The 14,727-nt window shown below is 43.9% G+C and overlaps 1 protein-coding gene across 1 annotated transcript in view; it reads left to right on the forward strand.

Annotated features, from left to right (window-relative positions):
• The window catches only part of CNN1 (calponin 1), a 92,300-nt gene that overhangs the window by 66,399 nt on the left and 11,174 nt on the right, over positions 1-14,727 (forward strand). Inside the window, exons 2-4 of the mRNA XM_089688857.1 lie at positions 5,011-5,132; positions 6,842-6,908; positions 8,656-8,793. Of these exons, the coding sequence (XP_089544983.1) occupies positions 5,011-5,132; positions 6,842-6,908; positions 8,656-8,793 (327 nt within the window). The remainder of the gene's footprint in view (positions 1-5,010; positions 5,133-6,841; positions 6,909-8,655; positions 8,794-14,727) is intronic.

Raw genomic sequence — 14,727 nt, forward strand, 5'->3', positions numbered from 1 at the left:
GGCAATTAATGTAGGGGGCACTCTGATTAGAGAATTGATGTAGGGGGCACTCTGATTATCAATTGATGTAGGGGGAGTACTCTGATTAGGCAATTGATGTAGGGGGAGTACTCTGATTAGGCAAATGATGTAGGGGGCACTCTGATTAGGCAATTGATGTAGGGGGGGGGGCACTCTGATTAAGCAAGTGATGTAGGGGGTACTCTGATTAGGCAGTTGATGTAGGGGGCACTCTGATTAGGCAATTGATGTAGGGGGGGGGGGCACTCTGATTAAGCAATTGATGTAGGGGGTACTCTGATTAGGCAAATGATGTAGGGGGCACTCTGATTAGGCAATTGATGTAGGGGGGTACTCTGATTAGGCAATTGATGTAGGGGGGCACTCTGATTAGGCAATTGATGTAGGGGGGTACTCTGATTAGGCAAATGATGTAGGGGGCACTCTGATTAGGCAATTGATGTAGGGGGGTACTCTGATTAGGCAAATGATGTAGGGGGCACTCTGATTAGGCAATTGATGTAGGGGGGGCACTCTGATTAGGCAATTGATGTAGGGGGTACTCTGATTAGGCAGTGGATGTAGGGGCACTCTGATTAGGCAATTGATGTAGGGGGGTACTCTGATTAGGCAGTTGATGTAGGGGGCACTCTGATTAGGCAGTTGATGTGGGGGGGGTACTCTGATTAGGCAGTTGATGTAGGGGGGCACTCTGATTAGGCAATTGATGTAGGTGGCACTCTGATTAGGCAATTGATGTAGGGGGGTACTCTGATTAGGCAATTGATGTAGGGGGCACTCTGGTTAGGCAATTGATGTAGGGGGCACTCTGATTAGGCAATTGATGTAGGGGGGCACTCTGATTAGGCAATTGATGTAGGGGGGTACTCTGATTAGGCATTTGATTAAGGGGGGCACTCTGATTAGGCAATTGATGTAGGGGGCACTCTGATTAGGCAATTGATGTAGGGGGCACTCTGATTAGGCAATTATGACTCCATGGTACAAAAGTGTGCCGAGTGAAGAGGGAATACTGGTTGCATGCAACCCTGTCACACTACTGATATTGTGCCCCCTGATTTTTTTTTTACTGCACCCCCAGATCAGACAGACTAGATCTGGTCCTGGTTACAACCATAATGTGATTCCAATACACATCAAGAATAACTCAAACTCTTACTTCTCTTATAGTTCTTACTATAGACAGACTATACTCTCTATTTAGGACTCCATTGAAAAATAATTGTAGGAAAAAACTGATAGAGCCAAACACTGATTGCTTACTTTCAAACCGTGGCTATTACAGGGGCTCAAACACACTTCCTGAGCCCTCTGTGGTCCTTCCAATGAGATGCTGGTCACTCTTTTAATGTGTTTTTTGAAATACTGTAAACCTCATGTACATGCAATTATAAAGCAGATTTTATGTTTTTTTGCCAGAGAACTTGACATGAGTGTTAGTTTACAGGTTTCTGGGCTGCCTGGGAGAAAACGATGTGTCTGCAGTTAGCTAAATGACCACTGTGTGGCAGCATAGAGCCTGGGACTAAAATATGGAAAATCCTATCCTGGAAACAAAGTGGAGGCGCTGTTACCTATGAGGTTTATAAGGAGCAAAAGGGGCCGCTGCTCTCCCAGAAAGGGTCCCCTCTATACAAAATTATCATAATAAAAAAATGATTTCATTAATTTTTTTAGGAAGTAATAATTTGCCTCCAATCATCTGTAAAAGTTTTTACTTTGCTATATTGTATCAGTTTTAAATTTATTGTGGCAGCTGAAGCAAATCACACACTGAGCACCTAAGCCCTTACCCCTGGTTCACATATCCGCGTTCCTGCGGGCCGCGTTTTGTGTGGGTACAAGAGCCCATTCATTTGAATGGACTCCCGTGCCCCGGGACACGCAGGGAAAGAAGTCCCTGCACTTCTTCTGAAAACACAGCTCGCACGGGAACCTCGGTTCCCAGTATGGTTGCGTTTTCCAGTGCGGGTAGCGTGCCATTAGAATTAAAGGCACCTGCCCGCTGGTCCACATTCTTCTGTGTGGGTGGTGCCTCTGCACGGATTTCTGTGCAGATTCACAGCGGCACCACCCACACATATGTGAGCCTAGCCTGAAGGAAGGCAGCCTATCATTGTGCGTGTGTGTGTGCACCTGACCTCACCATGACATTGTGTCACACATTTTTTCAAACCTTTACTTCAAGACTTTTTGTCCCCTATGTGATAAAAAAAAGTTTAGTTTAAAAAAAAAACAAAAACGTAAAAAGTGTACAACATTAAATCTACACCCAAGCACTTTAACCCCCCCCCCCCAAAAAAATAATGTTTTTGTCCCCCTCCCATCCCCTCATACAAGCACGCATGCATGCATCAGTGGTGCCTGCACGTTAAAACATTGATACACGTTACATATTTCTGTGCACGCTGGACTGAGATAAAAAATACTATGCCCAATTTTCACAGTTCACTCTAAACTGATGAACCGTGGGGACTGTTAAAACATTGTCTAATGAAAATATAGTGTACTGACGTTTGTCGTCATTTTAGGGGCACAGTTTTAAGGATTGACATGCATCTATTTACTCTGTGCAGCCTCATCTTATATTTTGCAAAAAAAAAATATCAGATAATATATTGCTCTTATGTGCCTTAAAATGATCTTTAGTACATTTTTTACTGAAATATTCTGTTTTGTAAACCATTGTGTGACATACAAAATTTGGAACTACCACTACTTTATTCACTAGGGTGTGTGCTTTCAGAAAATATCTAATGTTTGGGGGTTCATGTAATCTTCAGGCCTAAAATAATTTTTATATACATGTGTATAAAATATGCAAAAATGGTCCTGGCAGCGAAAGAATGTATAAATTTGATGATTTGTCATGTGTTTTGATTCCTGTTTATAAGGGGTCCACCAAATCTGAATTACCCCAGGCCCCCAAGGTCTAAATCCAGGCCCTGTCTGATATAGGGGAAAAAAGTCACCTTTTAGCACTGAGTAGGTAAGCAAAGGACACAGCTCTGTCCAGGGGCGGACTGACCATTCGAGCACTCGAGCACTGCCCGAGGGCTGGGGTTCAGTAAGGGGCCCCATGAAATGCCCCTGGTACCTTTTATAGGCTTTTTTGGGTGTGCTGTGAGTGTGGGCAAGGACACAGGGACCCCATGATCCCCTATTGCCCGGGGGCCCCATGAGTTGTTAGTCTGCCCCTGGCTCTGTCATACCCCAGTTATGTAAACCATTAAAAATGGATATGTAGTGACTGATACCCCTGGATCAGTTAAAGTGCAGCCCTTTCATGAAATCAAGCATCACATTTGCCCTGTATATTTAATAATTTGACCACCACTGTTCTAACACCTATAAGGGACATGGGGTCAATTTGCCCCTATAATGCCCCTAAATAAAGACTGGTAAGACAACTGCAGAGGACATCACCCTAGGAGAATCCACAGCTATTATTAATCTCTTTTTATTTAAATATTTATATTTTTAGGACTAATATAACCTATACAGCAGACATCATTTTTCTACCTCCTCTGAATTTTATAGAGAACCCCATCATTTGTTACACTAAATTGCATGATTAGAGCAGATCAGTAGAACCTAGTAGGAAGATATGAGCTTGCACAGTTTGATTTGTATTGTAGGCCGGGCTTCAGTGTGACCAAACAAGGCCTAGGATTAAAGGAAAACTGTCAGAAAAATATGCAGGCTTGCCATCGCTGAACCTCGTTCTAAAAATGCCAGATGCCTGTCAGTAATGCTGACCTTCTACTTTGAGTCACTGGCCTACTGTAGATTTCTGACTTTCCTGATCTGCATGCATGCCAGAAGATTATTATTATTATACAGTATTTACAAAGCGCCAATAGTTCACTCAGCGCTGTACATTACAAAGGGGGACAGAACATGTGACAGAACAATACCAATACAATACAATACAGGAGGGGTTCGAGGGCCCTGCTCTTTCGAGCTTACAATCTAGGAGGGAGGGGATGGTGGCACAGGAGGAGATAGCTGTGGGGGATGGAGTGGTAGGAAGAGTGGAGGAGGTCGGCAGGTTAGCAGGGGGTGGGGTAGGCTTCCCTGAAGAGATGGGTTTTCAGGGTGCGCCTAAAGGAGAGGAGAGTAGGTGATAATCTGATGGGTTGGGGCAGGGAGTTCCAGAGGATGGGTGACACCCTGGAGAAGTCCTGGAGGCGGGCATGGGAGGAGGAGACCAGGGAACTAGAGAGAAGGAGGTCTTGTGAGGAGCGGAGTGTGTGTGTTGGGTGGTACTTGTATATTAGGTCAGTGATGTAGTTCGGGGCAGTATGGTGGACGGCTTTGTACGTCAGTGTTAGGATTTTGAATTTGATCCGTTGCGCAATCGGAAGCCAGTGTAGGGATTGGCAGAGGGGGCTGGCGGAGATGGAGCGGTTGGTAAGGTGAATGAGTCTGGCTGCCGTATTCAGGATCGACTGAAGCGGGGATAGCCTGTGGCGAGGCAGGCCAGTGAGGAGGGAGTTGCACTAGTCGAGTCGTGATATGATGAGGGAGTGGATGAGCTGTTTAGTGGTTTCTGGGGTTAGGAACGTGAGTTTGTTAAAGATTGGACTTGGGGCTGGAAGGATAGGTTGAAGTCCAGAATGACACCAAGTACTCTGGCCTGCGGGGCGGGTTTGATGGTGGCGTTGTTGGATGTGACGGAGAAGTCAATGGGGGGGGGGGTGTCCAGGCTGGGGGGAAGACAAGAAACTCGGTTTTGGAGAGGTTCAGTTTAAGGAAGTGGAGAGACATCCAGTCTGATATGTCACTCAGTAGGTGTGTGATTCGGGCGGAGACCGAGGGGGTGAGGTGGGGGGTTGAGAGATAGATTTGTGTGATCCAAATCTGTGAAGATCCAAATAATATCCGGCCAACTGGCATTTTAGGAATGAGACCAGCAATGGAAGCGCTATGTTCTTTCCATGACAACTCTTCTGAACCACACTGACATGCTCCCTTGTCTTCTTTCAGTTGGCATCAAAATATGACCCACAGAAGGAGGCCGAGCTGCGGGAATGGATAGAGAGGACCACCGGCAGGAATATTGGGAATAAATTCATGGAGTCCCTGAAAGATGGAGTCATACTGTGCGAGTGAGTGACTATAAAAGAGCAAACCTATTTATCAAGACCTGAGAGAAGAACAATAAATTCTAGTGGTCATAGGTATTATTGTGCCACCTGTAGGCTGATGTCTAAGTCCGTCTTCTGTGGTCTTTATTTAGATTAACAGGGTTGGATGGTGACACAAAAGAGGCCCAATGTAGACTGGTGCCAAAGTCCATCTTTTGTGGACTTTATCTAGTTTAACAGGATTGGATGTTGACACAAAAAGGAGGCCTACTGTAGGGCTTACCTAATTCTAAGGCAACCATTTTGGCATTGCCCAGCTGGCATAATGCTGTTTCCTTCCAGTACTTTGTCCACTATGACAGGGGATGACTGCTTTTGATTTCAACTGAATGGATCAGAATCAGTTTGGCCAAGTCCTGATAAAAACAAAATCAATCTTTCGACAGGTCACCTCCAACACTTGACATCATGTGCATCACCCATTTTCATAGTGGGCAGAGCTAAGGAAGAAGGTGGTATTAAGTCAATTGGGCATTGCTACATCCGTTGTCATGCAATTAGATACAGTATGCTCTATAGTACGATTCTTTGTATGTAACTAGAAAAAGGGGCTGAACTTTTACATTAATGTGCCATATATATTTTAATTTTAGATCTGATCTAATGTACCAATACAAGAGCAGCTGCCTTTGAAACGTTGCTGTCCTAACAATGTAAGATGGGCTCTGTAATTAACTAGGTGTTGGTGCCAAAAGCACAAGTCCCTGCTCCATTCCTTTCCTTGCTAGAGCACTGACCCTCCTGCTGAGATTATACCCTCTGCCATATTGTGCTCACTCTGTGCCACAGGCCTCCACAGGACATTCCTAGGCCATTGACCTTTATGTCCCCAAGGAAGGAATGTCCACACACATAAATATGGTTGCTGCACTTTCATGTTGGTACTTGGAAAATGGCATAAAACAGTCACATCACACTGACATACTATCGCTTGACAATACATAGTCAATCACATTCACTGGGTGTTCCACAGAAGTCACATGTGAAAGCATCATGCAGCACTTTAAACAGCCATCTTCCCTCTAACAGCCTCTCCCTCCAAACAGGGATCACAGGAATGGGATCTCTGTGGTCACCTCCTCCTTGGGTACACATCTTCCCGGGGAATAGCCTCACTCAGGGAACTCTTGGCCAGGCCTGGAAGACCTTTCACAACCTGCCCTAGCCCTCGCCTCTATAAGAGTCAAAACGTCCATAGCCGGCTCTCCTGGGTGCAAGTCTACCTCTATCTGGCCTGCAGCCCTGTCCAGGGCCTCCATGTGCTGGCTACATTTGTACTGGTGTGGGGTGTTTGGCTCCCATGCCCCAACTGCACTAGAGCTCCTCTCAGCCAGGCTTATAATTGGGTGCTAACTCATCCATCACTACAGGAGTGCTCTACCTAAAAGGGGCATAAAAGGGGCCTAACACCTGATGACACTGCTTTCTGTAACTAGACACTATTCTGAAACAGAGCCACCTAGTGGCAGACTAGCTAGCTGCACCTGCGTACAGGCAGTAGCCCTACTGATGGGTGTCCCCACTCCTCCTCTTGTCTTGCTTTGGGATCAGTCTGTGGTGCCTGCAGATGGGGGCAGTCCTCCTTGGCCTTTGGTGGTAGTGGTGGGGAGGGAGTAGATGACTGACACTGCTTGTTCACTATAACCAGGATAGCCATCTTCTCTCCGCAGGTTAATTAACAAGCTGCAGCCCGGCTCCGTCAGGAAGATCAACGAGTCTACACAGAACTGGCATCAGGTAATAAGACCAGGGAGTACAGGACTGGAACCTTGAAATGAGGGTGTGAATAAGGTTCAGGAGGGCAGCATTTTCAATATGAAGCTGGGATCAAGAAGACAGAGGCATGACCTCAAAGGTAGTGAGTCAGTAAGGCAATTTAAGGGGATCTTAATGCTGGAGGAGTCTCCTTAGCATCCTGATCATGTGATCACTATGCTGTATACATATATGTGGTAGTAGGGTGTTAAAACCCCCCACTGTGCTGCCACGTATATGTGTACGGCTGACAGGAAGAGGTTAGGAAAGCTTGGTAAAAAAAAAATGGATCAATGGGTCTTTTATTGACATCACTTTGTTTCTAATATTCTGTATGGAAAGACCCCCCATTTGACACAATACAAACACTGGTGCACCCTAACTTGTTCTCCACTATGGTTGTCTCCTCCATCAACATGTCTCAACACACACACACATAAACAAAACATGATTTGCCCCCATCGTCTGTCTGTGGGCATGTACTGTCTGTATTTTAACCAAGAGGCACTTGGAGAGCCGGTTTGTCAAAACAAGGTTCCATTGTTGAATATGTGGGATGCTCTGTTGAAGACATGAAATGGAAACATCACCACTCTGCCTTTCACCTGGTCCAATCAAAGAATGCTTTGCATTCATTGAGGAAATGCAAAGTGTTCTCTAAATGGCACCTGTGCCGAGTCGCTGACCTCCTGTTTTCATGGTGTAGCAGGAGCCACTCGACCTGGAAGCTAGTGGAGATGCCTACTACAATGATTTCCAGCATCCACAGGGATCCCACAGGTACAGCACCTGACAAATAGTCTGAAGCCTTGGAGAAATAGTTCCATCTTCCCAGCAGGGTTCCAAAGCCTTAGGGGCTGCTGCCCTGAGGTAGCCCATGGACTGCGTAGCTGTTCTTGAGGCCTGAGGGTCTGGATGGATCTCCTGAGAAGCTGGCTGTGGGATTTCACCAGAAGGGATCATGTTTGGAGAAGGGTTGTTTCCCGCACTGGACCGTGTCCAGAGGAAGCTGGAAGGTGTGCAGCTGTCCTGTGGACTTGTGATTAAATACCCTAAATTGATTCCCGGTGACTGTGTGTGCTTTTGGGATATAAGGGCTTGGGCTGAGACAGCTCTCATATGGTCTCAGAATATTGGCCATTCCCCTGTCCTCAGCCGAACCATGGAGTGTGAGCCTAGAGAAAGGTGTCCCCCTGTGCAGCATTTTGGAAATTGTATTAGGTACCAATAGTTGAGCAGTAGCGCAAGGTGACCAGATGCCAAAGACAATTGCCTTATGTTCTACAGCTGTGGGGCCTTAGACAGTTCTATGTCCATAGTTACCCTCCAGAGAGAGAGACTAGGGAGAAGATTGTCCCCACATTGCTATTGCTGATTGTTTGGAGTATCCCATGCCAGGACCCCTCTCCTGTTTAAAGTTCTTCAAGCAAAAAATTAAAAAATACATCACCTAGACTGTTATTGCAGCTGGTGTGCACAGATGGGTGCTTGTGGTGGTGAGCTGCCTCTGTGCTGTTAGGGAAGAACCAGCTATTGCCAGCAGCCCCTATGAGGGTAGCCCTACACTGGAATTTATCTTTCAGATACATTACAGTGGAAGGGCATTGGCTTACAGTCATTACGTCCATTGACCATATATGAAAAGCCACTGGTAATGTGTTTCTTCAGCTATATGAACTATACTTATGGGACACATATTGCTATCTCTCTAACTGTGCTTTATTTGCAGCTGGAAAACATTGGAAACTTTATTAAGGCAATCACAGATTATGGAGTGAAACAACACGATATATTTGAAGCAAATGATCTGTTTGAGAATACGAACCTCACTCAAGTCCAATCCACACTATTGGCCTTAGCTAGCGTGGTAAGTCCTTGTAAGTGCTTCAATATAATAAATGCCACCGCAGCTTCTGTGGGGAGAAAAAATGCCTCAAAAATGTCCATGCTGTAAGAGGATAGAGCTGTTAAACCACAATGGTCCCCTACCCATAATTCTCTGCCATTGTTCACGTGGAGGAACCATGATACTTTGGGCCATCAAGCATTTTTCACTTGCTCCTAACTAGTCATTTCCAGACCTCCAGGAAAGCGGTGAGATCACATTTGAGTATTAATTATGTACAATACCTAAATAGCTCATTATTTGACACAGGCTAGATGAACAGGCTGAGACAAGAGCCCGACATTCAGAAACGTCGTCTTTTTAGGATGAAAATAATGGCCTTGGGACATCTAGAATCAGCCAAGCTTCACCCACTTTTTACCACTTGATTCATTGGGAGGGTGCTGCATGACATAATGCCTACACCTATTAAAGGAAAACAGTAATGGGGTGATGTGTAAGCTGCCATTGCTGACTTCTCCCTTTGAAAATGCTAGTTGCCTGGCTATCAACCCAAAACAAGCAAGTGAAGTCAGAACAAAGGTGAAGCTTCTCTCTCTAAGTACAGGTTTCCTTAAAAAGAAAAAACATGGCAAAAGCATAATCTGCAGAGAAGAGGAGCACAAGTTCCTAACTTCTGTTCGGTACTTTTGAGTACCAAGCCCTTAGGGAGGTCATTTTCAACAAGGGTTCCTCCAGAGATTGCTAGCGATTCCTTGAACTGTGGCTATTTGACCTCCCATCAATGGTGCCTGCATAGTTCTGGGTCCAGTGCCACACTGCAGAGCCAAGGGCAGCTAACCAATGATCATTTTAGCCGTCTGTAAGTAGGGGTTTTTAGTAGCGGTTCCCTAAAACCTCAAAATTATTCATGTTCAACAGATGAAAAAGGCTGTCTTAGGGGGTAGAAAACCTTACCTTTACCCAGAAGAGTATTCTGGCCTGTGTGCTCAGCAGCAGTGTCTGATGGGCTTTGATTCTGCCTCACCGCTTCCTATGAATGGATACCTTGGAATAGGAAAGTTATAACACTGAGCACCATACACTACAGTGGGATTCATCCTTAGGGCTCATTTACACTTCTGCTCTGTATCCAGAACATTTATTATTAAATTTGGATACAGCAGGAAAGGGATAGAACCTCTGTCAGGTTTTAAAACACAGTCAACCTCTTGTGTGTATTACTGTAATGCGGTCAAATAAGGTGATAAATATGCCATTTATGATGGCAATGAGGTCTAATGTCCTCCAAACTTCTCCAAAATTCACAAGTCTGCAAATGCAAGTCTGAAAAAAACATTAAGATTTCTGTCTGAAGTCTATGCTGCAGAAAGGGACGCCAACTTATAAAAACTCCCCTTATGTATTATACATGGAGATCATATCCCCCCTTATGTATTATACATGGAGATCATATCCCCCTTATGTATTATACATGGAGATCATATCCCCCCCTTATGTATTATACATGGAGATCATATCCCCCCTTATGTATTATACATGGAGATCATATCCCCCTTATGTATTATACATGGTGATCATATCCCCCCTTATGTATTATACATGGAGATCATATCCCCCTTATGTATTATACATGGAGATCATATCCCCCCTTATGTATTATACATGGAGATCATATCCCCCTTATGTATTATACATGGAGATCATATCCCCCCTTATGTATTATACATGGAGATCATATCCCCCCCTTATGTATTATACATGGAGATCATACCCCCCTTATGTATTATACATGGAGATCATATCCCCCTTATGTATTATACATGGAGATCATATCCCCCCTTATGTATTATACATGGAGATCATATCCCCCCCTTATGTATTATACATGGAGATCATATCCCCCCCTTATGTATTATACATGGAGATCATATCCCCCCTTATGTATTATACATGGAGATCATATCCCCCCTTATGTATTCTACACGGAGATCATATCCCCCTTATGTATTATACACGGAGATCATATCCCCCCTTATGTATTATACATGGAGATCATATCCCCCCTTATGTATTATACATGGAGATCATATCCCCCCTTATGTATTATACGTGGAGATCATATCCCCTCTTATGTATTATATATGGTGATCATATCCCCCCTTATGTATTATACATGGATATCATATCCCCCCTTATGTATTATACATGGTGATCATATCCCCCCTTATGTATTATACATGGAGATCATATCCCCCCCCCTTATGTATTATACATGGAGATCATACCCCCCTTATGTATTATACATGGAGATCATATCCCCCCCTTATGTATTATACATGGAGATCTTATCCCCCCTTATGTATTATACATGGAGATCATATCCCCCTTATGTATTATACATGGAGATCATATCCCCCCTTATGTATTATACATGGTGATCATATCCCCCTTATGTATTATACATGGAGATCATATCCCCCCCCTTATGTATTATACATGGAGATCATATCCCCCCTTATGTATTATACATGGAGATCATATCCCCCTTATGTATTATACATGGAGATCATATCCCCCCTTATGTATTATACATGGAGATCATATCCCCCTTATGTATTATACATGGAGATCATATCCCCCCTTATGTATTATACATGGTGATCATATCCCCCTTATGTATTATACATGGAGATCATATCCCCCCCCCCTTATGTATTATACATGGAGATCATATCCCCCCCTTATGTATTACACATGGAGATCATATCCCCCCTTATGTATTATACATGGAGATCATATCCCCCCTTATGTATTATACATGGAGATCATATCCCCCTTATGTATTATACATGGAGATCATATCCCCCCTTATGTATTATACATGGAGATCATATCCCCCCTTATGTATTATACATGGAGATCATATCCCCCCTTATGTATTATACATGGTGATCATATCCCCCCTTATGTATTATACATGGTGATCATATCCCCCCTTATGTATTATACATGGAGATCATATCCCCCCCCTTATGTATTATACATGGAGATCATATCCCCCCTTATGTATTATACATGGAGATCATATCCCCCCTTATGTATTATACATGGAGATCATATCCCCCTTATGTATTATACATGGAGATCATATCCCCCCCTTATGTATTATACATGGAGATCTTATCCCCCCTTATGTATTATACATGGAGATCATATCCCCCTTATGTATTATACATGGAGATCATATCCCCCCTTATGTATTATACATGGTGATCATATCCCCCTTATGTATTATACATGGAGATCATATCCCCCCCCTTATGTATTATACATGGAGATCATATCCCCCCTTATGTATTATACATGGAGATCATATCCCCCTTATGTATTATACATGGAGATCATATCCCCCCTTATGTATTATACATGGAGATCATATCCCCCTTATGTATTATACATGGAGATCATATCCCCCCTTATGTATTATACATGGTGATCATATCCCCCTTATGTATTATACATGGAGATCATATCCCCCCCCCCTTATGTATTATACATGGAGATCATATCCCCCCCTTATGTATTACACATGGAGATCATATCCCCCCTTATGTATTATACATGGAGATCATATCCCCCCTTATGTATTATACATGGAGATCATATCCCCCTTATGTATTATACATGGAGATCATATCCCCCCTTATGTATTATACATGGAGATCATATCCCCCCTTATGTATTATACATGGAGATCATATCCCCCCTTATGTATTATACATGGTGATCATATCCCCCCTTATGTATTATACATGGTGATCATATCCCCCCTTATGTATTATACATGGAGATCATATCCCCCCCCTTATGTATTATACATGGAGATCATATCCCCCCTTATGTATTATACATGGAGATCATATCCCCCCTTATGTATTATACATGGAGATCATATCCCCCCTTATGTATTATACATGGAGATCATATCCCCCCCCTTATGTATTATACATGGAGATCATATCCCCCCTTATGTATTATACATGGTGATCATACCCCCCCTTATGTATTATACATGGAGATCATATCCCCCCTTATGTATTATACATGGAGATCATATCCCCATTATGTATTATACATGGTGATCATATCCCCCCTTATGTATTATACATGGAGATCATATCCCCCCCCTTATGTATTATACATGGAGATCATATCCCCCCTTATGTATTATACATGGTGATCATACCCCCCCTTATGTATTATACATGGAGATCATATCCCCCCTTATGTATTATACATGGTGATCATATCCCCCTTATGTATTATACATGGAGATCATATCTCCCTTATGTAGGGTGTGGTCATAAAGAGGGTAAATCTTCCGGAGGTCAAGTGGTTAAAATACAGGCATCATAACAATTCTGGTGACTCTCTGATCTTTCTTCACTCCAATATATATAAAAAAAAATCATTTTGTCCGGAGTTGAGCTTTAAGAGGCATGCAATATCCATGGCTATGAATGGAGTTTTTTGCCGAAATGCGTGGGCTGCTGTGGCTTGCACACTGCGCTCGTTATGAATAGAGTGCTTTTATCAGGAGAACGAGTTGCCGGCTCTTCATCTTATACTCCTATGCATGTAATATCCATGTTCAGTGTTTCCTGTGTTCACCACACGTTTCAACTTGTGGAGGGTGAGTGTTTGTATTGAGTTCCCCAGGTAAAATATACTTAGAGCAAACCTGAGATAAATTGTAGCATTATATGTGGCAGCTATTTTTTAAACACATCGTGTGAAAGACATTGGCAAGGAACTTTGCTTTGAAAAAAAAATGGTACAGAACTCTCCTTTCAGTGTAGGTAAAGATAAAGACAGACATTGTCCCCAATAGCTTGGTATACACTATATTGCCAAAAGTATTGGGCCAGCCCTCCAAATCAATTGGATTCAGGTGTTCCAATCACCTCCATGGCCACAGGTGTATAAAATCATCACCTAGGCATGCAGACTGCTTCTATAAACATTTGTGAAAGAATGGGTCGCTCTCAGGAGCTCAGTGACTCCAAGCGTGGTCCCGTGATAGGTTGTCACCTGTGCAATAAATCCATCCGTGACATTTCCTGGCTACTAAATATTCCACGGTCATCTGTTAGTGGGACTATAACAAAGTGGAAGCAACTGGAAACAACAGCAACTCAGCCATGAAGTGGTAGACCACGTCACATGACAGAGCGGGGTCAGCGCATAATGAAGCGCACAGTGCGCAGAAGTCACCAACTGTCTGCGGAGTCAATAGCTAAAGACCTCCAAACTTCATGTAGCCTTCAGATTAGCACAACAACAGTGTGTAGAGAGCTTCATGGAATGGGTTCCCATGGCCGAGCAGCTGCATCCAAGCCTTACATCACCAAGTGCCATGCAAAGCGTCGAATGCAGTGGTGTAAAGCACGCCACCACTGGACTCTAGAGCAGTGGAGACGTGTTCTCTGGAGTGACCAATCACGCTTCTCTGTCTGGCAATCCGATGGACGTGTCTGGGTTTGGTGGTTGCCATAAGAACGGAACTTGTCTGACTGCATTGTGCCAAGGGTAAAGTTTGGTGGAGGGGGGATTATGGTGTGGGGTTGTTTTTCAGGGGTTGGGGTTGGGCTTGGCCCCCTAATTCCAGTGAAGGGAACTCTTAAGGCGTCAGCATACCAAGACATTTTGGACAATTTCATGCTCTCAACTTTGTGGGAAGAGTTTGGGGATGGCCCCTTCCTGTTCCAACATGACTGCACACCAGTGCACAAAGCAAGGTCCATAAAGACATAGATGACTGAGTTTGGGGTGGAGGAAATTGACTGGCCTGCACAGAGTCCTGACCGCATAGAACACCTTTGGGATGAATTAGAGCGGAGACTGTGAGCCAGGCCTCCTCCCCCGACATCAGTGCCTGACCTCACAAATGTG

Source organism: Staurois parvus, unplaced genomic scaffold (genome assembly GCF_062004578.1).
Source record: "Staurois parvus isolate SC_StPar_1 unplaced genomic scaffold, SC_StPar_1.0 ptg000456l, whole genome shotgun sequence".
NCBI classification, from domain to species: domain Eukaryota; kingdom Metazoa; phylum Chordata; class Amphibia; order Anura; family Ranidae; genus Staurois; species Staurois parvus.